Source organism: Phycodurus eques, chromosome 22 (assembly GCF_024500275.1).
Source record: "Phycodurus eques isolate BA_2022a chromosome 22, UOR_Pequ_1.1, whole genome shotgun sequence".
In the NCBI taxonomy this organism is placed as follows: Eukaryota; Metazoa; Chordata; class Actinopteri; order Syngnathiformes; family Syngnathidae; genus Phycodurus; species Phycodurus eques.
Window position 1 is genome coordinate 5,200,221 of NC_084546.1, and position 25,757 is coordinate 5,225,977.

Sequence of the window (25,757 nt, forward strand, 5' to 3'; positions counted from 1 at the left end):
TTCAAAATTATGTTTTTGTTTCTTAATCCAAATAAAGTAAATACTGTAGAGGCATCAGGAGCACAAATATAATGATCTCTTTTTGCCCATTTTATACAAAAAATAAAAATATAGAACTAAAATGAAATGTTATTCACGAGTGAGATTTTTATTTTGGTTGAAATTATATTTAGGGGTCCAAATACAGTGCACGCAGCCATTTTCGCCTTCAAAATGTTTAATGTACAACTTGTCAGACTCGTTGGAGCATATCACTTCTCGCCTGACAGGACAGGCCTCCAAATCCTCAAAGCTTCCTCCTTAGGTTGTTTCATTCCGTTTTTTTTTTTTTTTTAAACACATTCCAGTGTCCCTAATCTTCATGGATCCTGTGTTTTGTGGAATGTAACACACTCAGTTTTCCGCCATGTACGAGGAGAAAATAGTTTGACGGTGGAAGGCCAGGAATGCACTGACTTGACTGTGTGGTATGTTCCCCGCCGTTTTGCAACATTTAGAACGTGAGTCCAATATGTCTGCAGCCCGGTGTTTAGTTTGTCTGTTCCCTTCATTAGTTTTATTTTGAGTTCTGCCTGAGTTGCACAGTCGGGATTTTACGGTGCTTTATAGATGAACCGAAATTACGCAGTTTAGATGCTTTGAAGGTTGAATATTTAAATAAAAAAAAGACACATTCAATTTGTGCAAATGTATTGAACTTAAAAGTTAAATACAATGGAACTGTACTTGGGCTGTGATTCTTAGCGTACCACAAGAGGGAGTCCCCATACCGGTCGTGGTATTCGTACCACACTTTCATGTAAAGGTTTACAACTACTGAAATATCTATGCTAGTTCTGTTAGCATATTGATGGCGTTTCGCATTATGTGTTAGCATTAAGCTAGCTGACATTCCTAAGTCATGTGGTTTGATTAAATAGATAGTGTGCTTCAAAAAACGTGCGAAATTTCCTTACATTTGGGATCAAAATTCTCAATATGACTTGACTGGGAAGTGTTCCAAAAGAAACGTATAACGTCCATGTTTTTTTAAACATAGTTTTTCTTTTACATACTGTATGTGCAATTGTACTGTATACCCCAAATGCTATTCTGGGTTAATCACACATGCACACACACCCTATCCGACCGCCCGACATCTGGACGGCTTACTTTATCTCCCTGCGTCTATATTTAATGTGTTCATTCCTTCCCTGACAGTCGGGAAGAACACAGACGTCGTCCTCCACACCGAGATGTTGTCCTTGAAAGCGCAAGAGCGGGGAGCGAACGAAACTCAATTTAATTGAGTTGAAAGGACATAAACGCGGGGCGCAGTGCCCCCGCCCTACCCCCTCCCCGGAAATCTTTTCCGAAAACGCTTGTAATCCGAAACCAGATTGAAATAGGAATTCTTAAACAATCCAAAGTGTTTGGCAGATGGCCTCTCAGCACTATGCGCCGTAAATGCATGACATGTGTGCCGCTGCTTTTGAGAAAGCACGGCAGGGACATGTCTGGAGGGGAGACTGTTCAAATGGACTTTGGGTGGCACGTCGGTCAAACTCTCATCTGTTCCCGTGCTGTGAATAGGGTCCTTTTCTTGCCTTGCCAAAAGCACGGCCAAGAATGTGGATGTTGAAGTCACAGTTGCTATTAGCAGTCGACGCAAAACGGTATGCGCCGAAAACCGCGCTGTCCATCATGCTTAAGTTGCACTCCAACACGCTAGACCGAAATTAAAGGGTAAAGTTGGCCGCTATTTCCTTGTAGCCAACAAAATGCAGCAAAACACTTCAACCGCAATGAACATGCACACACACACACACGCCATGTGTTGATGACAGCCATGACATGTTAGCGGGAAATGGAGCAAAATGACCCTTAGATTTGGATTCAGTTTTCTTCTCAAGGGTTACAAGAAAAAAAAGAAATCTGATTTTTCCGGAAAAATAAAGTGGCAACATGAAGTCCTATTTTTAAGAGGAAAAAAATGATTAACAGGAAAAAAACAGTTTGAAAGGAAGATGGAAAATTTTGCAAGATGAAATTTGTCGCATTACAGAATTAAACATTTCCCTCTGTTTTTTCCCCATCATCCATTAATATTCCACTTTCGTTGTGAAACTCTTCTTCATGTATTATGTATGTCTGTATTTTACTGCCCCCCTGGTGGACAAGGCGTGCACACCAGAAGGAGCAGAATGTTGATGGTCATCGAAGCATGAAATCATGGTGCACAAACTGTATCATTCCATATCAGTTACGAGCATGGACACGGAACGAATTCAACTCGTAAGTCAAAGCGCTGCTGTATCCGTTTTCCGAAAAGTAAAGCACAGACACCTGAAAAATATAGTTTGTGTAAGTACAGTAATGCAGTATTTTTTTTTTCTTGGTTACTTCCCACCACTGTGTGCAATACAACAAATAGAGTGGTAGTTTCGCAGACAGATGCTTGATAGACTGTTTCGGATGTATTTATTTAGCTCAGGCAGCATTCCAGGCTGGAAAGATGGAAAGTCTGAGATGACGCGAAGGCTCACAAAGCGCAGTAACATATTTACGCTCTCTTTTAATTGCGCTCCAACAAGGGGTCAGGCTGCACATGTGCGCCTGCACGAAACCACCCTGAAGGTAGCTGAGGGAGCTGGGCGGCCCATTGATTGTATTGGTTTGATGCCGACGCCACTCAGTCTGCGGGGGCGGGCGTTGCACAGAAACCCCCTTCTTTAGGAGGGGCCCGTTTTTTTATGAATGAATACTTGCTACAAATTAACCATTGGAGTCATTGCCTGCATTGGACCGAGGAGTTACACTCACAAACAGTTTGATAGCGTCGCGGCCACGTTAAACTCACTCCGGCCGACCATTTCACGACTTTTTGCTTGCTGTAAAAGCATTTTGAGGGGACGGCAGGATCGTGGGAAAGGTCGCGCACATAAGACACGTTATTCTTTGTTTCTGTTGTTCTTGGGTAATTGATCTCCCTGCGCGTCTACGGCGGAGAGCTTCAAAGTGGGTCGCGGCCATTACACCAAGTGGACACCTTGCATTTATCTCGGTGAGGCTGTGTTTTCGGTCTCACGCATGTTGGCCATTCCATCAGCTTCAATAGAAATAAAGGTTAATTAACTTAGTTATGTCCATTATTTATGTACTGTGGGTTATCTTTTGCTCTGTATTAACTATAAAGTACTGTTGGGAAAATTGTACCATCTTCCAAATCAGACTGGATTATTTTTCCGGATCCCCACACATTTACACAGTCACTTGTTGCTAGGCAGAATTGTGTGTTGCACAATCTGAGCTGCAAGTCATTCAACTACTTTATTCCACAAGAATTAAGTTGCCAAATGACAAGTTCATTTGTCCACAGCAACTTCACATTATATTACTCTGTATTCATTATAAAATACAGCGAATAGAACAAAAATAAAAAATTCTCGGAACTCGAAATAGTTTCTCCTCTCTTTATTGTGATTCTCTATTTAAGTTTACGCATAAAACAAAAGTGAATTAATTACACAGTGCGTATTTAACCAAACTACATAACTTACGAAAGTCCACTATCTTAATGCTAACACTCCATGCAAAATGCCATAGAAGGACAAACGAAACTCGCATCCATGTTGCTCTCATAATAACCAGTTTTTAAAAAAAACTGGTGCAGAAACACACGAAGACAGACAATGCAGCAATACTCACAGGCATATATTCTTTATCCTCTCTGAACAACGACTAATATTACTGCAGCTCATTGAGTCATTCAGTTGCGAACCTCTTCTTTGTGTATTATCTATGTCTCGACTATACTGCCTCCTGGTGGCCAATGTGTGCACACCAGGAACCCAATATCAAGGCATGGAAGCATGAAATCATGATGCACAAACTGTTTCATTCTGCATTCTATTAAATGAGGATATTACTGTATGTTTAATCAAGTAAAGAGCGATATTTTTCTAATGAATAAACGGGTAACAAAATGTTCTGAAAAGTCAACTCAAGTCGGAGGATCCTCCTCCCATTTTGGAGCTGATAGCATCAGCATGCCACCATTGAGAAGTGAACTTTCCTCTCAATGGCTGTCCGGTGCTCGCATTCCATTGAAACGTGTGAAAATGTGAATTTAATTCATAAATGTGGTCTGTCACGACTGGCCCAGCGCCAAGCATCCGTCTGGTGTGTTTTCTCTGGCCCCAGTCCAGACCCCCCATACCCCCCACCCCCCAGCCCACCCCACTTTCCCAACTCCTCCTCCCCTTCTGCCCTGCGTGTCCACCCACGGGAGAGGTGATGTCGTCCTCTTTTTTCCCCCCTCCTATTTTTTTTTTTTTTTTTTTTTTTTTAAAAACCTCATCCTCATTGAGCGTTTTTTTTTTTTTTTCCTGGAGTGGACCGTGGATGCGGTTAGTATGCTTCTTGTCAGACGCTCCGTGCCGATCTGTCACGCCTCGCCGCTGCTCCACGGTCGACCTCGGTGCCGCGGTGCGTTGTAAGCCGAGTTGGGTCGCTTCTTCTCCGGCGTCCGTTCGGCACTCCCCCCGGTGCTCACCGTGTCCCCAAACTTCCAGGGTCCCCTCCCCACGCGACTCGTATAGTTTCAAACCGCTACCCATCTCGCACTCAACTGGATAACAAAATCTACCATAACTTTTTTTTTTTTTTTTTTGGAACTAAGAACTATGAGCGGACGCGGGGACGAGGCCGGCGAGAGCTCCCAGGAGCCCGCAGGGGCCGCGGAGCCCCAGAAGAGGAGACCGGGGAGACCGAGGAAACTCCAAAAAGTCAGTATGAGTTCATTCCTCTGTTCATGCAAACATAACAACAACGTTAAGCGACATTTCTCTTTAAAACAAACAAACAAACAAACAAAACAAAAAAAACCCATTAATTCATTCAATTAAAAAAAAAAAAACAAGCACATTTGAAAATGATTGCACTGTGTAACATGACTCTTTCGCCAATGTGAATGTTAAAAAAAAAAAAAAAGTGCTCCCACCCCCCAGTCTGGAAGGTTTAATGAGATACATCCATGAGTCGAGTCCCAGACACCATGACAAGTGGGAGATTTTTCCCTTATATATTTTGCACCAGAAACACAATCCGAATTATAATTTGCATGGTATTTTCTAGCCAACTATGATAAAACACACAAGGAATTTGTCTCCAGCAGTCTGAGTCTCCAGGACATGGTGGTGTCAAGCAAATTTGTGTCCTTATGGTTTCCCTTAAATGGCTGTTATCGTGAAAACCATATAAACCTCATCCTATTGACGCACAACACAATGACGAACGACTAGTTTTGCAATCGGAACTCGAGCAAAATAGTTTGTTCGCAATATCTCAAGATTAAGAGGGAAAACAAGTTGCAGTTTTGAGCTAGAAAACAAAGTAGATGCACATGATTTGCTTTGGTGGAGGCACCTGTACTCTTCACCCAAAAAGACACGACTGTATAAAAAGAATTGTGCACAAAGTACAGAATGTTGTGTCATAGTGCACTTCTACTGACTGAAATGAACTGATTAACTCAGTACTAATGCCACAACGTCGATGTGCAAATTGGCAAACTGTCACCTTTTCCACAGATTTCCACGTCGGCGTATTGAAACAGGCTTTGTTAAAAATAGGTGAAGACGGTAAGAAAGGGAATAAAACGCCTCCCGGTGTCGGGCCACACATGCACGAGATTGTCGCACACACTCGCACACCTTTTGTCTGTGGCACTCTCGACACATAAAGCAGTGGCCAAATGGGAGACCACCACCAGTAAATGAGCGCATGCTTGAAAAGGGACCCACACAAGAGGGGTTGCCCAGTGTGTGTGTGCTGTGAATCGAGGTGGGTACGGTGCGGGTGCGGGGGCTCCCCGCTTTTGTTTCGTGTTCTCCACACCCATGTCATACCCTCCTCCTCCCCTGCAGGAGCCGAGCGGCGAACCCGTCCCCAAGCGACCGAGGGGCCGCCCCAAAGGAAGCAAGAACAAGGGCCCCTCGAAGGCAGCACAGAAGGTGACTCCCAACACGTATACTGTACAAATACATCAATTCCACTAATCCACAACATGGGGCCAGGATTATCATTGGAATGTTCGGTACGCTTCTAAAAACACAGTCGCATTTGATATAAGGTCAGTAGTTATGTCAATTTGAAGATGAGCCGCTGCTCAGCCATATTAAACACGCTGATGATTAATTCAACAGGGTATTGTCTTTCCCTTTGACCATCACATGTCCCCATTAAAAATGTAGCAGGTAGAACCGGGACGACAGAGTGCAGACTAGTGGGCCGAGCATTGTTAAAGGGCACAAACGACTGCTTTATTCCCTTAAAACGAGGGTTATTGACACTATGACAGCTCCATACAACTGATTATTATTACTATCATCCGTTTACGTGTAATATTTGAGTCTGTCTTCAATTGCCGCTCTCATGGAGTCCTAATCAATTCCTTTGTCCACAGAAAGCTGAGGCGACCGGGGAGAAAAGACGCAGGGGGCGACCCAGGAAATGGGTAAGTCGTTGGGTGTCCACTACTTCTGCATCCTGGGACAAAAATCTTCACATTTGAAAATAATAATAGACAGCATGCGTTCTTCCGCTGCACTGCGGCTTGTGTTTCTATTGAAGTCCCTGAACAGTTAAAGCAAATTACACTGAATGCAAATAAAAAAAGATCGATAAAATGTATTGTAGTTCCATATTTTCTAGTCTTTATTTTTCTAAGTTCACCATGGCATGGCTGTTTTATCATAATTGCTCGGTAAAATTTAATGACTGGCTGTTTGTGGAGGTCAAATAATAATAACACGTGTCTCCGTTTACGCGCTGCCATTTTGTCTTTGGCGACTGATTTACGGAGAAAGATGCTGCCGATTTTCGACTGTGTTTCTTTTAATGATTGAAATATCAAAAGTATCAATATTTTTGATTTGAGAATCGATAGTAGAGCATAAAAGTCAGGCATCGGAAGTAGTTTTAGATCGCCTGAAACCACATTTTTTTCAAAATTGGCCAAGAGGGATTGGAACGCTTTTCATCCTGAATGCGTTCACACCTGAACTTTCAGCACACCTGCGTTCACACAGGTGTGCTTGAATACCAGGTTTTAACAACCAATCGATGGGAAAGTCTGAGTGAGAAAGAGAAACACTTCAAGTGACGGATTTTATTACCACACGCTCACTTCCTGTCATTGAAAAGCCTTTTTGTTACTCAACGAGCTCGCCGTTTAGCTTTGCCACCTGCTTTTAATACATCTTGAGAAATGACTTGTGGCGTCATTAAATGGGATTATGCCACCTCAATGCTTCACTTTTCTCTGCAGTGTAAATGTGCTCAAGGAGATCCCCCACCCCCTGCCCCCAATGTTGCCGTTATCAGTCAAAGAAAATGTTTACCCTCCAGTCTGACCAGAGGAAAACTGAAATAATGCCTGTGACTGCTTGAAGGCCTCAGTGTTTATCAGCACCGAAGTGACAGGTATGATTGATAGCGCAAGGAAATGGAGTCAGAGGTGCCACCAGGAAGGTTTGTGCGGAGATGGACTCTTTGCATGTTCACTAGATTCCACATTTTGTCGCCACGGCTCTCGTCTGGTGGTCTACTGTGGCTCAACGGCAGTGAATCGTGGGAGCTACGTTCCAGACCCAAAATCCACGATATAGAGAGACCATACAAAAAAAAAAAAAAAAAACACTTTTAAACATTAAAACACACCTGGAAGACTATCCTATAACATCACATTGAGGAATTGAAGACTCGCACAGATCCCCGAATGACGTAAACCGTGCTTTCGTCATTTATTTGTCCTTCCCAGTTGAAGTTTAGCGTAAAACTAACACGAAAAAAGAATGAAACATTGTATCTTTAAGGATAAAGCTATCTTAAATGTCACAGCGGATGTGCGCTGTTTGCAAAAATCTTCAGATGAGCTTCAAGTGAGGAAGTTGATTACTACATGAGCGGCATCACCACCAAATCAGTTTCTCAACCCAGCTGCAAGGCCGCCACTGAACCATTGGACTGAACTGATAACAAACCGGTTGAAGTTTTCCGCAGTGCTTTCTTTGTACTCGTGTCTCTGCTGGTGCCTGCGTGTCCCAGGTACACACACCTCCGCTCCGACGCCCACGCTCTGGCCCTGACATCAACTGCAGACAGTCTGCTCTTTAGATAACCAGTCGAGAGCCAAAAGGTGCTGCCTTTGAGTGGCTGTCTGGATATAAAACTGCTTTACCAAACGCAACAATTTTTATTTTGTATTTTTTCCGACGATCAAGCATAGACGTCGCGATTGAGATGAAGATCTGTCCGACTGCAGCAGGCACATTTCCATAAAACTGCATTTGCGACACAGCGGGGTTTCCTGGGTTGGAGTCAGACACGCGGCCATTCCGAGAGACTGGTCGTCTGCGGAGCGCTTTGTTGCTTGTTCGATCAATGATGCTCCCCAAATGAACACCCAGGTGGTGTTAGTCCTCTTTTGACAAACAACATAAGGAATTTGATTTTCAGAGCACTTGGCTTGGTTCAACGCAATGTAACAGTGATATGAATTGATCTGAAATAATGTCAGCGGGATGCAAGTGCTTGTCCGGTCTTGTCTGCAGTTTTTGGAAAGTCTCTTACTATTTGACTATCATAATTGCACTAAGAAGGCAGACATTTATCTTCATGTGTCAGAGTTGGGATCCGTTGTTTATGTGTTGTTTCGTCTGCCAGCGACAATGCATTTGACTGAGCCAACTGACCAACTAACTAAATAGTGTCAAAGCGCAAAGTAAAATGAGACTTTACATCATTTTTACTGGCAAAGTTCCAACATAAATGTATGCAAAGTACAGCCGGTTTAAAATTCCCCACGTAGTAATTCTACAGGTAGGATGGCCACTTTCGCGACACTAACAATAATAAACGTGACCATTTTGAGGATGACTGTACCTTGACTCGTGCTCAGACACGGGGAAATGAGTCAGGCGTTTTCATCCGTGGATCATGACCTCCAGTTTAATGTTTGTGTGTGTGTGTGTGAGGACAGCCTTGTATTGAGTCATGCCAAGTAGGAAATGCGCCGTATGTATTTGTAAGGCTTCTCTTCATCACTCCTCTGACTTTGTCCGCGGCTTTCCTCTACCACCAGCGGTCCAGTTCCTCTCCGCATCCCCGCTTCCTTCCACACACAGCTGCCTCTTTGTGCTCAATTCTCCGCAGTCACATCTGAAGTTACTCACACCCGGGACACACTCGTACTCACACTCGCACCCATCTCACTCTTCTCTGTGACCGCACAAACCTTCAATGGAGGCTACTGTGAGACTAATACGCCCCACATGCAAACCCTGCGGAAATGACCCGCTGAATGGAAGAGGAAGCGCAAGTGTTTTGGCGCGAGCGCGTGTGAGGGGGAGTTGATGGAGTGTGACGACGAGAGGCTGAAAAAGTCCAAAAGTGCACGGCTTTGCTGCTCTTGGCTTTGGCTCAGACAGCGGTGACAAGTGCCAAGCGAGTGGGAAGGTTGAGGTGATGAGTAGCACTTCTTGACTTTTGGCCAGCAGCTTTGAAGAACCCTTCGTGACAATCAGTGTGTGAAAAGCTGTTGCTTGGGTTCGGAAGCGATGGAAATTCTATTGTGATCCGTCACAAACGTTCAAAAGCCGTTGAAGCCCCGAAGAGAAAATACCGAACTCAGTGTGCGGGGTTTCTTGGCAATAGATTTGCTGGATCCAGAGTGAGTCAGGACTGAATCAATTCCTGTGGCGCATCAAAGTCTTACTATTTTGAACATTAATTTGGCTTCAGTATGAGTCATGTTCAGTTTTGGACTAACTTTGTATGTTAAAAAATGTGCTGTGACTAATATCTCCTTGGCTCACTGACAATGTAATCTCTTACGTAGCTGACTGATAAGTCAGTTGGGAAAAGCTCCAGCTTCCATGCAACCCTGAACAGGTTTTGTGCTAAAGTAAATGGAATGATGGATATATATATATATATATACACATATATATATATATATATATATATATATATATATATATATATATATATATATACACACACTCCTTGATGACTTTCATGCAACTGGCTTAAATCCTGGTCGATGACCACCCACCACCGCCCTGCAACTGACCGCCCATCAGTCCGTGGTGTTGTAGTCCGCCTTAAGTCAAGTCTTAATGTCCGGCAATAGAGTGGGCGGAAAATAGTTTTCTGATTGCGGTGCACCGATACTAAATGCTGGATAGGTGATGTCATCGTGTAAATGTAACAGTGTGCGAGCATCCCCCGTTTAATTTTTTTATTTTTTTATTTTAGCAGGCTAGCACAGGGGCTGCTTGTGCATGCAGAGCAGACTCGAAATGTTTCTCTCCATGTCAACGTGTGTCAGCTGCAAAGTGTGTCAATTCTTGGGAGGACTTTACTTTTAAATGAGACAAACTGAAGGACCAAAGCAAGGTACTGCCTTTGCGAATGTAGACTAAGTGACTCTATGTCACGATTTGCAGACCTAGTCATTGCACAGTTACTACCACTAGTGCAGTTTTCAATAGCATTTTAAGTTGTTTTCTTTTTTTTTTAACTGGGTTGCGGGTGAGCAGGAGCCTAACCGAGCTCACGTTGAATCTGGAAATAAATTAGAGATTGAGATTCGAGCCGGGATTTGAACACAGAAACTCTCAACCGCGAGGCCACAAGATTACTCAGATTATCTTTAACAATCCATACTTATTCATCTGACTCCATAATAACTCCCCTGGGAGACTGTAGCTGTGCTTCAGTGCTGCTGTTTTGGTTAGCGACTGAGGTCAAATGGGCTTATCAAGTCATTCTTTATTATTTCAGCTTTCTAAATATATCCAAATAATAAAAATCCTAAACAAAAAAACATCTTTTCTAGTTTCTTGTTGTCTTACATTTTATGTTCTTGGCTACATTTGCCTTCTGGATGGAGTGCGTCCAGTTATTTTTAGACGCGTACTACTATACCACAGCGAGTTCCCTCAGGGTCTCTGTAACAGGGCGAGAAGGAGAGACCCCGTAGATCACACACATACTGAAAGGAGTTTTTGAGTGGGGGGCATGCAGGGGGGGGGGGTGGAGTGTCAGTGGTCAGAGACCATTCCTTCCCCTAGTTTTGACTGCAGAAGGGCTGAATTCCAACCACTAGAGACCTTTGTCCTGGCATTAGGAGGTCTCTGAGGACCTTAGTGGATTTCCACAGGTCACCCCCGCTTATCATGCGCGCCCACCTCTTTTTTCCTGCTGCTGACTGTGGAACAGTTGAATCATTTCACCCTAAAACAGCTATTTTACATGCTCATAGTGGAATTCTCCCTTTATTCCTCGTGCACAGAGGGATGAGGACATTTGGACAACTGCAAACCTGGCACATTGTTTGAACTCTCTGGAATTCCCCTTGGGGGGGGGGGGGGGGGTTTGGGCTATCCTGCATACGGTATCTGACACAAACCAATTTGTAACGACTCTTCAAAAATTGAGATGAGTTAAAAATGTTCCCCGTTGTAATGATCCTTGTTGGACAGGATCTACAAATAAACATGAAGTCGTGCATTTGCAGAGGGAGGGCACTTAGCTCACCGACTGTTTGTTTTACACAGGAAGCTCTGCAGCTGTCACGGCGTGTCCTCCATGACGTCTCCCCACAATTCCGCTTTAAAAAAAATAAATAATAATAATTAAGGAAAAATCCTTAAAATAGATACAGACTTTCATCTCATTAGCATATTTGCACCGCTGTTATTATGAGGCAGGAAGTGAGCTGTTTCAGGCAAGACAGGTTAATTCATAACATGTGCAACTCTGGTAGAACAAGCGCGAGTGGAATTCTTATTTTTTATACATCCTGTAAAGCAGTAATTCGCAAAGCGTGGTACAGTACTGTTCAGTGATATCTAACTTTTCAGGAGAATCGTTTACATTTAATCTTTAAGAACCATTTGTTTGAATTGAATCTTTATTGAAGAACATTTTCAAAAACTTTCCAATAAGCACAGTGTTAATGTGCAAGCTGTACATAATGTTACAGTGGCTTACAATATTTAAGTAATTAAATAAACATTTTAGGAATAAAAGCTGTATTGTTTGTGATGAACACTGAGTAGCAATACTGTATTTTAATGGTGGTCATGATGGTGATATATGTGGAGTATTTTTTTTTTGTTGGTGTAAAAAGTGGGGAGCCACTTTTGGGGAAAAAAAAAAAGCCAGGGCAAATTTGTTGCATTGCCTTTTACCCTGACTCCCCCCCCCCCCCCTCCATATACTCTGGGAACAGATTTCACTTCAAACAGCAGAGGCTCCTAAATGGAGCCAGTCCAATTTGTCTGCGCCTTTCTTTCCTTCCAAACCAAGCACCCCCCCAAAAAAAAAAAAAAAAAAAAAAAAAACCTTTCCAAACAAAAGGCTGCTTGTCTGTGAGGAATTTTCCACATTCCTTACAACGACGGACAGTTTTCTGCTCTACAAAGGGCCCTTCGGCAAATTCCCCCTAATCGTCGGACCCTGATAGGTGCAATTCATAACTCTGGGGGGGGGCAGTGGCTGTCGGGACAGTGGGTGGCGTCAACGGGTCAGTGTGTAGTGGGAGAGGAGCGCCTTCGAAAATGTATTGCGTTTCCAGCAATGCTACCCTCAGGTTAACAAAACATACGGTACGTTTCCCCGTCTGTCCAATGGGTGTACGACTTGTTCCAAATGGCGTACCGTAATAGCTTGACATGTTTGCGTGACCGTGGTAAAGCCCGCAAATGTCTGTTTGAACTGCAAGCTGTATGCTTACCTGCGTCGCCACGGCTACCTGAGGTTTACATTTCCGATGTTTACTAAAATGTTCAGTGTTTGGCCAACGAAGAAGCGGCTGATAACGTATCTCTTTGGTTTACATTTAGAGGAAGGGTTAGATAAGATCAAATTCAATTCTTTCGGGGACGCAGGTCAACCTCTAATTGGTTTGGATCTTAAAACAAACCCCACCTAAAGCCACACACAGTCGAAGTCACAGATATTACAGTGCGAAACAAGAGGATGGTGACCCCGGGTGAACAATGAGTTTACATGAACCTCACAATACACGTTGTTCAGTAACGCAAATTCATTTTTATCCAATTACTCAATTAAATCAATGGGATAATCAGTAGAATAATACATTTTACAAATATTCAATAGCTGCAGCCCTGCTTTTATTCTATGAGACTAAGTTATGGCCTGACTAAAGTTTAGTTCAACATAGATGCTTGGCACTAAGATGAAACGCAATATTTATATATGAGATATGGCTTTTGCTTGAGTACAAAACAGTGAACAGGTGAGTTTTTCAGCAAATAATGAGGATAGGTTCCCCCCCAAAATCCGCAAAGAGGCAAAAATATGCTTTGTGTTGGAAAAAAAAACAAAAAACCCTAGGCAAGAACAAAACTGAATAACATGAATGGATTACATTATCTGAAAAAAAAAAAATTATATTGCTATTCAGATTGAATTGCATAATGACATATTTGGACATGCATCTAAATTCTTGGTCATTCTTGGTGTAGTCATCCCAGTCGCATCTGCTGTATCTCTGAGCAGACGGTGTTTATTCCCAAGTGTTCCACAAACCTGCCATATAGGTAAAATGTTCACCTAGGCAAAGTGCTCTATTAGGCACAGTTGTTAAACTTTAACTATTTAAATGTCAAGCATTCCAGATTTTTACAGCCTCTGAGACGACACAGCGCTTCGTCTGATGCATAACCCATTACAGCCGTTACACCCATGCAGCCATGTGTGTTTGTGGAGGTCTGACCTCGCCGCTCCAATTATCCACCGGGCTTCAAAGGAGGTGCAAAGGTTAGCAGGCTCAGTAACGGTTAACTAGAGCAAACATCAGCTCCTATCTTAAGGGAGAATGAAAACCTATGCAAGGACAGCAGAGCGGGAATGAGTCGCACGTTGTTTACGTGCAGTGCAGTTCAGTTTTTTGTCTTGTCACTTGGGGAAGCAGATTAGTACCTCTTAATATCACCACTATCACATCACAATTATAGAAACCATCAATACTGTACAGTTGAGAATTAATATTTCTCTAAAAACATGACAAAAACAAATTTTAATCAATTACAGTACATTATACTCACTAGAGATGATCATTAACTGTAATAATATATGCGGACTGCTACAGATGTGTTTGGCTAGTTGAAGTCGGTTGTAACAACTTTTGTTCTGACTGACCAATTAGAGGAAGAATGCCGACGTGATCGCGAGCCAGGTCACTGGCCCCGTGAGGACAAATTTGAAATCTGATTGGTTAAAGAAACAGTCTAATTGCTAATATAACTTTAGTTACATGAGCCAGCACTACTGATTCTGAATGCCGTGGGGAGATTTTATCAACAGGGTAACACAGAGGCTGAAATCTGATTGGACAAAAAAAAAAAGAAAATCTTACATTCACCTTGTTTTCGTAATGCAATTCTAAGTCGAACATATTTTACTTAATGCATACACACTTCATTGAGGACTATAAACAACAGAATGGAATTCTGCGCCCTGCGATTGGCTGGCAACCAGTTCAGGGTGTACCCCGCCTCCTGCCCGATGACAGCTGGGATAGGCTCCAGCACGCCCGCGACCCGAGTGAGGAGAAGCGGCTCAGAAAATGGATGGATGGATGGATGGATGGAATTCTGCATCGGAGCTTACAGATTCGAACTGCGGAATTCCATTTAATAATTGGGTAATTAGATTTAGGGAGCAAATTCATGTTTGCGCATAATTATGTTTTCTTGCACGTTCTTACTAACCAGCAAATGATGTGTGTGCAACCTGATGTAGCAAAGCTGTTTTCTACCAAACATACTGTATCTAACTGGTATGAAATGCTCATGCCATTTGTGCACGCAACGACATTTGTTTTAGTGATTCAAGTAGAGCAGGGGTGTCAAACAAATTTTTGTCTCGGGCCGCATTGTAGTTATCATTTCCCTCAGAGGGCCGTTCGAACAGTGAAATGTTTAATCACCAAATCATACTATGACCATTACACAACAAATTGAGGGATAACTGCTTTTGAAATCAGAAGACAAGGATAATAGTTTTTTCAAGTATTGTTTGAGTTACTGTAGAACATGATGTGGCGGGCCGCATCTGGTCCCCGGGCCTTGAGTTTGACACCTATGAAGTAGCGGCTAAAACATTTAGGAGACACAAAGGAGAGGATGGGGAGCAAGCCGACTGGCCTTGAGTCGCTTATGAATGGCGGCCTGTGCAGTGTACTTTCTGGGGAGTGAAGGCTTTTCCCTTTGATCGGATGGGACTTCTGGGTGGGTGAGGAGCCCAGGAGGAGTGCTCGCATTCTTCCAGCAGCAGACGGGGGATTGTGTTTCAGTCGAGAAAGGGGTCCCAACCGCACTCCCCCCCTTTTGAGTCATTCTTACCCAACATTCCTTTGAATGGGCTTGCCCTCGCGCTACGCCTCAAGCTGTCTCTCGAATCGCTTGTACGACTGAGCAGCTGCTGGGGCCTACGAGTGATTCATAGTGTCAGAGCTGGGCAACATCAAAAAGCCGCCACAGTAAGTGAAAGACAATGCGCTGATTTCTCTTTTTTTTGGGGGGGGGGGGGGACAAAAGGAGTGAAGGGTCTTAGCGAGGGCACTGGGAGAGAGAGCAGTCTTTGCCAAAAGGGAGTAGATTTTCTGAAATGGTTATTTTTAATGCTGTTATTAGGAATCATTTGACAAATGCATGTACTGTGTAAAAGAAAACAATAATAATACAAAGAATAATAAGGAGCAGTCGTCCAAGTAGTAATAGAATAAGTGCTGCTAACTGTGTTACTTTTAAATGACTTTCACCAAAACAACCACGGAAGTACAGTGAACCCCGCATATTTGATATTCACAAATTTGCATCTTTTTTTTCGGAACCCATCCATTATTTGCTGAAAATCTCGTCTATTTGCTGTTTTTGTACTCATCTTTGGCGCCATCTGGTGCAGTGTTGTTGCTTTTGCCAGTTCTAATTAATAGATAGTTTTTCGTCTGCGTTTGAGGTGTCTTCGTTTTGTCGGCTGTTACGATTTGCCGAACATTTATGTTGGGTTAGTCAAAAATAAATGTCAAAAAGGTTTGATTGATGACTTAATACTGTTTGTATGAAGTGCTAATGCGCATATTTGTTTGTGCGGCAGTTTGTGCTAGCATGTTATTTAGGCTAGTATGCTAGCTAATGCGATGGATGAACCTCACGTAAATGTGATGTCATGTCATTTGTGGTGAACAAAATAATGACTGAATACAATCATTTCAGCAACGTGGGTTCGTGATTGTTTACATGCTAGATGCATGGTGTTGGTGCTTTACGATCCTCAGTTTTAGGTGCGTTGCTGCAATCTTAAGCGGCCTTTCCTTTGAGCTTTTGGCCCATGGATGGATGGAGGTTTTGATTCACTGTAAGGTGAATGTTTGTCTTTTGGACAAGGGATTGTGTCAGGGAGAGCATCCGGTGTAAAAAAAAAACAACCCAAAGACAATCTGCCAAACAAATCATGCGAGTAGTCGAAAGTCGCGACAATTACATCATCCTGCGTTCACGGTGAATGTCTTCTTGTGCTTTTATGTGACTTTCAAAGCATCTTTTCTCAAAAACGTAAATTTATCATGCTATATCGCATTGGATCCACTGACAGCTGACAGCTCACTTTTGTATAAGCCGAATTATTTTTAGGCATTGAGGAAACATAAGCTCATTAAACAGTAGGTGATAAGACTTCCAACTTGGAAGCGCTGTGTTTTTGCACCTAACTCGTGTTACCCATCCGGTGTTGGCATGGACTGCCGTAGCTGTTTTTTAGCCTGTTGGCATTCCAGCTGGTCCAAAACCCACCAGCTGCTAAAAGCGATCTGAGGGTCGGGAAGCTCAGTGGCCTGCAGCTGGCCTGGATTACGAGCACAGGATACATCTCCATGTTCTCCTTACATTCTCAGAGCAGTCGGGCTGCTCAGCTGTTCTCTTGCTGTAATGCTACTTCCTGTAAAGATTTAGGACGGCTTAGGAAATCCCTCACAACGCATCAGTCTATGAGCAATCCTGAAAACCTGATAGAAAAAGCTAAATGAAAAGCAATAGAACATCTCGTCGAACACTGGAATTGGATTCATCTGTTCCAACATCAAGACAAAACACAGTAAGCATACAACTGTTTAGGTCTGTCCTGCACATTGCGTTGAGATTCAAGACTTGTCTGTCCGTTGAGTCCTGAAGCTCTTCTTCCCAAAGTGTCAGAGAGAACTAGTTTCTCCGTAGGCCCTCCCAGCCCAATTATGTGACATTACCTTGAAAAAGGGTACATGTCATTTGTAAATGAATCTCCATAACGTGTGACTGACTGAAGTGTCCAAAAAACAACAGTAACAACAACAAAAACAAACTAACAAACAGGCAGCATTTGAAACAATACCTCTACTCGCATGCTTTTGTGCACGGTGGAGGTTCGGCTTCTTTGTCTTGCCTTTGTTTTTCCGAGCTTCGTCATCTTTTTGAGTTGAGTTGTGATGAAGTGACGCAGTCTCAACAGTAGTTCCCGGGAATGTTCCATTCATACATTTGATACGTAGAGCTTACCGCTGTCCGTCCGAATAAGACGTTCGTCCAGTTTCAGTTTGCTTCGGTCTCAGTGTCTATGAGGTGTGAAGGGCAGCTGCATCTTATACACTGAAGTCATCCATTAGAATTCTCTTGGCGCTTATAATGCCCCAGCGGTGGGTAGCCGCTTCCTTTGGCTCTTTGCCTTGAGCTATAAAACTCAGGCTAGCCCTGGGATACTCCCTGTAAAATTGTTGGCTTTTTATTATCGGTCAGTTTATATTGTTTTTAGTTTACTTTGGCCATGGACCCTGGCATATCCTTGACTTGTCCGATTTGTTGAATTGGATTCATACGTTGGGTTGTCATCATGCTGAAAGTCAAAGTTCTTTATTTCCAGCTTTGTAGTGAAAGCCTGAAGGTTTTTGGGACAAAACTGACTGCGGTTTGGAACAAATATACATTTGAGAGAAAAGGAAAGTGAGACTTGCCCGTAGAACACCAGGCCATAAGACATTTTCCTGAACTGCATGTGGGACTTAATGTATGTTTTTGCAAACTGGAGCAGGGTTGGATGTTTTTCTTAGTAAGAAAAGGCTTCCTTCCATCTTGCCACTTTACCCCGTCGCCCCCTCCCCCCGTGACAATTTTTTTCCACGGTGTATCTAATGTCTTGGAAATGTTGTACCTGAATGATTCAATTCAAGCCAAATTGAAAATTGAAGCAGGTTTTAGGGTGTGTTTGTGTCAATGATTAGAATATTTCCGAGTAGGAGTAACACTTGTCCCTCTCTGCTCTCTTGCAGCCACAGCAAGTCGTCCAGAAAAAGCCTGCTCAGGTAAGAGATCCTCATTATTGTACGCTAATCTGACTTCTAGCTTTCTCATTTTATGAATAAAATCATTTGACGCTGGCTTAACTGATCTCACGGAAAGCATGCTGAGGTCTGAAGTCATTTCAAAAAGCTACAAAAACCTTCAAAAATGCATGCCCAGAATCAATATTAGTTAAGGTCTTAATGTGAAGAATGCTTGCTCAAAATGTGTTTTTGTCTATACACAGACTTTTAAAACATCATTTCTTTAAGTCTATTCAGGACGGCTTGCGTTTTCAGAGGCTGGATTAGTCCGGTTAGCTTCTCTTTGAAGCACAAGTGAAAGAAGTTTTTTATCTAACTCTCTGAATTCATTTCTGAAAGCACGCTCTCCCCTTTCCCCGCACGTGCAGACATAACGTCGAATTGCGACTAATGCCTCGTGTTCCCCATGCGAGCACATTCATGAGCGGCAGAATGGAAGTCGAATGAGTGAAACACGACACAGGACCCCCACCCCCAGCATGCCCTCACTATCCAGGAATCTACCAACCTCCCTGTGTTTGCTGGTACAGGCCGCTTGCATAACTCACCTCTGATTTGTGGCTTTGTGGGAACAGGGCCTGAAGTAGTTGGGAGGTGCTGTGAGGCCCGGGGAGCTGCAAACCATAAAAATGTCATTTAGCTCACCCACCTTGATAGGCTGCTTTATCGCAGCCCAAACAACGGCTGGCAACAGCAAAACCTCAAAACCATTTCATTCCGGTGTGCAGGGTGGGGTAAGCCTTGACGCATTCGAAAGCTAACTTTACTCTTAATCGGTGGTGGGATGTAAAGAAGTACAAGTACTTATTACTGTACTGAATAGTTTTTTTTAAAGGTATCTGTACTTTAGTTTTATTACCTACATTTGAAAACAGATGTACCTGTGGCTATAAAGCGAAGCGTGGGGAATGTCTGTCGCTCAAATAGTGTCATCAAGCAAACTGATCTTTATGTCTCGCCCGCTTCCTATTTTTGTATTATAACATTGCTACAACGTTGCGAAGTTGAGTTTAGAATCCGATGTCACCTTTTTCATGTATTTACCTTGCCTGCATGGAATCATCTTTGTCAAGTTTGTGCATGGCAGGCCAATATTATTAATGGTTCTTTTGTGGTAGCCACCCCCCCCCCCCCCCCCCCCCCCCCACACCACTTTTTCCCTCTCTTGTTCTCGTTCGCCCTCGTCACACGTGGTAGCGTTTAGCCGGCTCTTCGAGGCCGCCGTACGCGAGCGCTAATGAATGGTAGCTGAGCTGCAGGTTTCTGAAAACGCTTGGGCCGCTCAATGGGTTTCACTCCCGTGGCCTGGGAAAGGAGGAAGGTTATAGATTGTGCCAGTTAGCCTCTCCATATATAAAATGAAGCCATGTGGAAAATGAAATTCATCTCATCTGAGTAGGGAGTGGAAATGTGTTATTTCCGCTCGGCCGTTGTTGCATGGTGATAGTATGCCCTTGACAAAAAAAAAAAAAAAATTAAAAAACCTGCGCTTGCACGACATCGGCGAGAGATTGGAAACAAAATTCATCGTACAGCTTCCTACGATATGGCAGAATCTTCTTTCCATCCCAAAAATGGGATTTATGTTTCTACTTTCTTATAGAGAAAAAAAATCCAATGTTGACGACTTTGGATTTTTTCCCAACCTTCTGCATTTTGCTTTTTCTGTGAAAATTCGGACACCGAAAGGAAAACATCGTGTCCAAACAAATCCGTTGTCTTGTACTAATTTATGTCGTCTATTGTAACTGACATAATTCATCCTTTTCCTTTCCAGGAAGAAGAAGAGGAGGAGGAGGAGGAGGAGGAGGAGGAGGAAGAAGAGGCTGGGGAGTCCCCGGAGGAAGATTAAGCTTCCATACCATGAAACCTCTACCTCATTCAGCTGTCAGGTCTTTCAAAGGGAAAAGACTACCTTGACCACTTGTTTTTTTTTAACCTTTTCCACATCTCATTTTACTTTTACTTCAGTCCATATCCAGTGTTTTGCTTTGTCGCTGGACGCAGGGACCTGTCACCGAGCAGGCGAAAGAGGTTTCTCTTCCAGTTTCCGCAACGTGCGGACACACCTTTTGGCACACTTGGAGATGTGCTCGCGCTTAACGCTCTCCCAAACTATATATTTTTTTGTCATTTAGAAATGCAGAACGCAGGTCTTCTATTGCAAATTATACCCAAACTGATGCATGACCACCAAGGACAGGGAGACGCACATTTTCCTCAGGGCAGTTTTCTTCAAATATTCTTGAACTAAAGGCAAGCTTGCTAAAGTTGTTCGCTCAGGTTTCCAAACAAACAAAATATCACGTCACACTATCTTTACATGTAGTGAACTCCAACAACAAAAATCCGCCCCACTCAAAATCAATCGTAATCGGACAAAATCTGTGGATTTGCGATCATTAATATTTAACAGGTTTAATGTTTACATTGGGGAGGACAAACAAAAAAAAAAAAATCACTCTTATTCCACCGCGCACCAAAGGATAATCGGTCACGATAATCTTTCGATATTGCCTAATCTAATCAATATTGCCTTTTGCTGACTGGGATTGAAAGAGAGGAAAAATGCGCTAATTCGGCCTGGCTATCGGTATTTGTGTAGCTAGGTTAAGGAATTTTTTTTTTTTTTTTACTATTTTGCAATTCAACTGTTATACCCCATTAGAATTCATTGAAACTAAGTCACAACCGGCTCGATACTCATACCGACACCAACACTTCGTAGAAAAATGAAAATGGGTCAGGTTGTATATTTACTTTTACTAATTTTAACCCCCAAAGAAAAATCTCACTTTAATATAATACAAAATATATATCATTGCTGTCGAGTAGAATCCTTACATCAAAATGGGCAGATTTTTTTTAATTTATTTTTTTAGTTATTAATCATTGTATTGTTAAAGCAAGCAATCTGTTTAACACTTTAGATTGCTTGATCATTTGTAAAAATAACAGACCCGTGTGGGGCTCGACCAATAGTATCGATTTATGAAAAATGTGAAATGCCTGAAAGCGATGATATTGTTTCCATTCTGTCCTCCAACCCATTCGTCGTCTAAAATAATGAGCTTAAAACATTGACAAGATAATTATAATCAAGTATGATATTCTGAAGATTCCTATGCCTTAAATACATTTTTAAAGCTTTACTTTTCATTGACTTTAGGTCATACCCTGGTCTCATATTTTATTTTGCTACGAGCTCAGACATGCGTTTTGCTTTAGATGCCCTGTTCTTGGTGGAATCGCAAACCTCCGGTTCGCCACAACCAAATTCGTTTGCATCCAAGTACTGTACGCGTCGTTTATTCATTCATGGCTTAAGTTGTTTGCCAATGCGCAACATAGCTTTAAACCTTCCTTGTTCAATGATGCACTGCAAATACACTCTGTACTGTATATCCTCAGACGGTCCTGCCTTGCAAAATAACCTCAAGATAGAACAAACACTTTACCTCAGAACACACGCCATACCTGGATTTTTAAGTGGCAGCGTAGCATCGGACATCTCATCTCACACTGTAACACGCGAGGGGAACCTTGCGTCGAAATAAATCTGCTTTGCATGTCAGTGCTTTGTGGTCACTGATGCGCGGCACCTTCTCAGCAGTTTTTTTTTTTTTTTTTTTTTTCCCAAAAAAAGAAAAAAGAAAAAAACTACCTCCGACTCAGCACAATCCGCTCTTGAATAATGCGCGCTGTCGCCGAAGCACATTCGAAGCGACGCACAGGAAGGCAGTGTGCGTTCACACGTTTGTGTTGGAACTTACTTTATTATACTGTGTATTGAAAGCGAGGTCATTCTTGAAGAAACTGCATTTTGTCTGCAACTGTTTTGTTTTTCGATCAGGTGCATCCGGAGTGATCGATGAAGAAGCTCAAGTCAGGTTGGCCGAGCAAAATCCAGCGGAATATCTACGGTTGAATGCAATTGTATTTGTTTTAAATCAGAATGGGCAAGTACCGATACCACGTATCGGTGTTTGGTCGATACCGGCCTTATTTCAAGATATTGGGTGCTCGTGAAGGCTGCCGACACCAGCCACCGATACTTAAGGGGAAAGAATTGGACAGAGTAAGTCCTCCTCGCCAGTAGCTGGCGCTACACGGCGGCGGTTCGACACATCGGCGAATTATCGAATCAATCAATCAATGAAATTTTATTTGTTAATAGGGTCATAAAAGGGGCGTCCGACTTTAGATGTCCCACTGTAATGTCTACTTTTTAAACCTACTTCGCTACCTGACATTTGCTTCTTTCGCGATACCTGGGGGAAAGAAAAAAAAGTCCGTGGTCTGTTTTTATTTACTTCAAACCCAAGCAGCTAACATGTTCATTTATTCCCTTTAATTTACTTTAATGTTTCTCTATATCGACACATAATGCAACATTTTTCCTCATTGACAAACTGGGATTTCTGTTTGACAATAGTTAACTTGAATGTTTTTTTTGTTTGTTTGTTTGTTTTTTTTTCCTCCAATGGGTAGAGCTATTTTTTGTTTTCTTTTCCTGATTGTACTACCTACAGTAATGAATGGACCGTACCTCAAAAGTGTCAGCTAACAATGGACTAATCAATTCACTACCTCCAGTTTTGGTCATGCCGGTTTACTTTCAGTATGAGCAATGCTGATTTATATGAATAATCTCCAGTATATCAGGACTGCAGAAGTTCCTCATTTGAAAGTGCTTTGTCTAATCTCAGTACATTTTTCACCCTCAAGTGGCTTTCAGATTTGAATATTGTATATTGTATTCATGACTATGTTTTCTTGTTTTGACTTAGTTGGTATACTTGATTAGGTGTCTTGTGTACGCAAAGGTGATTTAATTTTTTTTCCTTTCTTGTTATATGGTTAAACCATATGTATATGGGATTGCTTTTTATTTTGGGAGATATTATTATACTATTTTTCACCCAAGGCCAGAGGTAGAGGTTCAGAGGAGCGTCATCGATCCTTTCAATCCGCCTTCATGTGCAACAGTCTATTCTCGCGTCAAATATGACACTGTGTAAAGCGTGGTGTGTTATATATACTCAATTGGAGGTTCTGCACGACAAATGAAGTTTAGAAGAATAGATCAGGAATCATTGCGGGGTCAGCAAATGCCACAGAATTCAACCCAAATCGACGGATTGGATCCAGCTAAGTTGTTTGTATATGGACCACGTAAATTGATTTTCTTCAACACAGTAGGTTTTTCATTGCTGTTAACTCAGCCTTGTGTTCATCCTACAACCCAAGAGGTCATCAAAAATGTGGCAGTGGTTTGATTCCTAAAATGTATATCACTGTAACAACCCACAGTTTGAAAATTAACACCATTTTTAAAGATAGGAAAAAAAAGTTAAGCTACATTCTGCACAGTTTGAACATTGAATTCAGTAATTCTTTCACGTACCACTAGAGGGAGCCAGTGTGCCACACTTTGGGGATAACTGTTTTATTGTACGTAAACATCACTTTATTTGCTACATAACGTTTTACACTTTTGAATGCAGATAGCCAAGATTAATTTGAAACCTTATAACTCGCAAAGATTTCTTTATTTAAAGCTCCTGATATTACGAAGAAAAACAAACAGGAGGGAAAAAAGTCCTAATATCACAAGAAAAAAGTGTGATTATAGAAAGCATTGAGAATTACATGACAAACATATTACGGTAACAATGTTGAGCAAGATAGAATGACTAATCCGATAACAATTTAAGTTTAAGAAATGAGTGCATCTTTATTCATGTAATATGATTTTTTCCCTCATATTTCAAATTATCAGAAAAATATTTTGACTGGTTCTTAAAAAAAACTTTATTCTTGCTATATTATGACATTTTCCTCATATTATTTTGACTTTTTTTTTTTTAAATGCAACTTTTTTTCTAAAAAAAAACAAAACACAACATTACCAGGAATTTTTATATACTATAACAGTAACTTCTTTTCTTGTTTCTTTTTTTTGGAAATAAATATGGCTTTATTCTTGCAACCTTCCAAATTCTCAGAAAAAAATGTACAAAGCTATTGCTGTAATATTAAGACTTTCCTTCTAAAAGATTAAATGTATTACCTTGAAATTACAACTTTTCTATTTTTATTTTTTTTAAGTGAGTTTATTCCCGTAATACGACTTTTCCTCGGCATCTCTTCATTAAGCCTGAGAACATGCACCTGAATCCACTCCTGTGTAGATCCTCTCTCACCCAAAATATACCAGTACTTGCAGCATATGTTACATGAAGACTGCCTTACTAGCTGTTTGACTCAGATGATTGTTGAAGCCACTGTGGATGAACTTTCAGCTCTGGGAGTCTTAAAAAAAAAAAAAAAAAAAAAAAAAAAAAAAAAAAGTTACTTGTCATAACTTTCATCTTCTAGTACAATCAGATACACATTACTACCTCTCAAAAGGCCTGTTTTTTACCTCAATATCAAACCTAAATACTGTTTTGACATCCAGAGAACATTGGGTGAACATCTTGAAATGTTTATTTTTTTTGCCGGGATACATTTTATGACTGTTTTTCTATTCACCTCAACTGAACTTGTAACTTTTATTGTGTACTAGAAGCTGCGAGGCACGTGGTTGGATTTTTCCGAGCTCTCACCACTGTTTTATTTGTTTTTCCTTCGAAAGCATCTAACACCTAAAGTATCTAACGTTTTTTAAAATTGTTTTTTCCTATCCACTTCCTGTCTTGGATTACACTACAACTTTTACTCGCTTGCTAAAAGTCTTTATAGATATTCACTGCGTTTTATTCAGCACAATAAAAAAAGTATGGCATCCAGAACGTGTGTGAGTTTTATGTGCTACTGTAAATACAATTTGTGTCAATGTGACCCTTTGTATTACCCTGTGTTCCAAACAATTATGCAGATCAGATATAAATTAAATGAACATCAGTGCTTTTTGCATAATTTATTAACTGAACTGTACTTACACAGGGATTCTTTCACATGCCACTAGAGGGAGCCCATGTGGCACTAGTTGTACTCGTACCGCACTTCTCTGTATAACAAAATACTGAAAAATCATTTTACATTTACATATATGGTTCCTAACCCTTGTTTGAAGGCATTGCAAAGAATCGAAATCAAAGCGTCTTTTTTTTTTTTTTGTAACCGACTAAAGAAAAGAAAGCACATTTTCAGGTTTGGGTTCAATTGCGCATTCATCGTTGAATTGTTTAAATAACACCATATTGAGATCTGAGATAATTTCCTCGTACAGCGAATCTGCGGACATACTGTTGTGGTTTCGTTCATATGCTGGACGACAGGAGCACCAAAGTGCCTGTCAATCAGTCTGGTTAACGTGTAGTCT

At 41.7% G+C, this 25,757-nt stretch overlaps 1 protein-coding gene across 3 annotated transcripts; it reads left to right on the top strand.

Moving 5' to 3' along the window:
• Positions 1-4,376: 4,376 nt before the first annotated feature.
• Positions 4,377-25,211, top strand: hmga2 (high mobility group AT-hook 2). Of its 3 annotated transcripts, XM_061668191.1 has the most exons (6): positions 4,377-4,467; positions 4,661-4,766; positions 5,907-5,993; positions 6,446-6,496; positions 18,374-18,406; positions 20,205-25,211. In XM_061668191.1, the coding sequence occupies exons 2-6, from the start codon at positions 4,665-4,667 to the stop codon at positions 20,277-20,279; spliced, it is 348 nt and encodes a 115-aa protein (XP_061524175.1). In that variant the 5' UTR covers positions 4,377-4,467; positions 4,661-4,664; the 3' UTR covers positions 20,280-25,211. The 3 variants fall into 3 exon arrangements, 2 of the variants coding, with proteins under 2 accessions (XP_061524175.1, XP_061524176.1); XR_009767598.1 differs by lacking the exons at positions 4,377-4,467; positions 20,205-25,211 and adding an exon at positions 7,310-7,464 and having other exon boundaries at positions 4,651-4,766; positions 18,374-18,390; XM_061668192.1 differs by lacking the exons at positions 4,377-4,467; positions 18,374-18,406; positions 20,205-25,211 and adding an exon at positions 7,310-7,622 and having other exon boundaries at positions 4,651-4,766.
• Positions 25,212-25,757: the final 546 nt, after the last annotated feature.

Coding starts and splice junctions, on each gene's coding strand:
- hmga2 (XM_061668191.1), top strand. CDS start 4,665: ATGAGCGGACGCGGGGACGAGGCCGGCGAGAGCTCCCAGGAGCCCGCA. Junction 5,994..6,445: donor CCTCGAAGGCAGCACAGAAG/GTGACTCCCAAC, acceptor CTTTGTCCACAG/AAAGCTGAGGCGACCGGGGA. Junction 18,407..20,204: donor TCCAGAAAAAGCCTGCTCAG/GTAAGAGATCCT, acceptor TTTCCTTTCCAG/GAAGAAGAAGAGGAGGAGGA.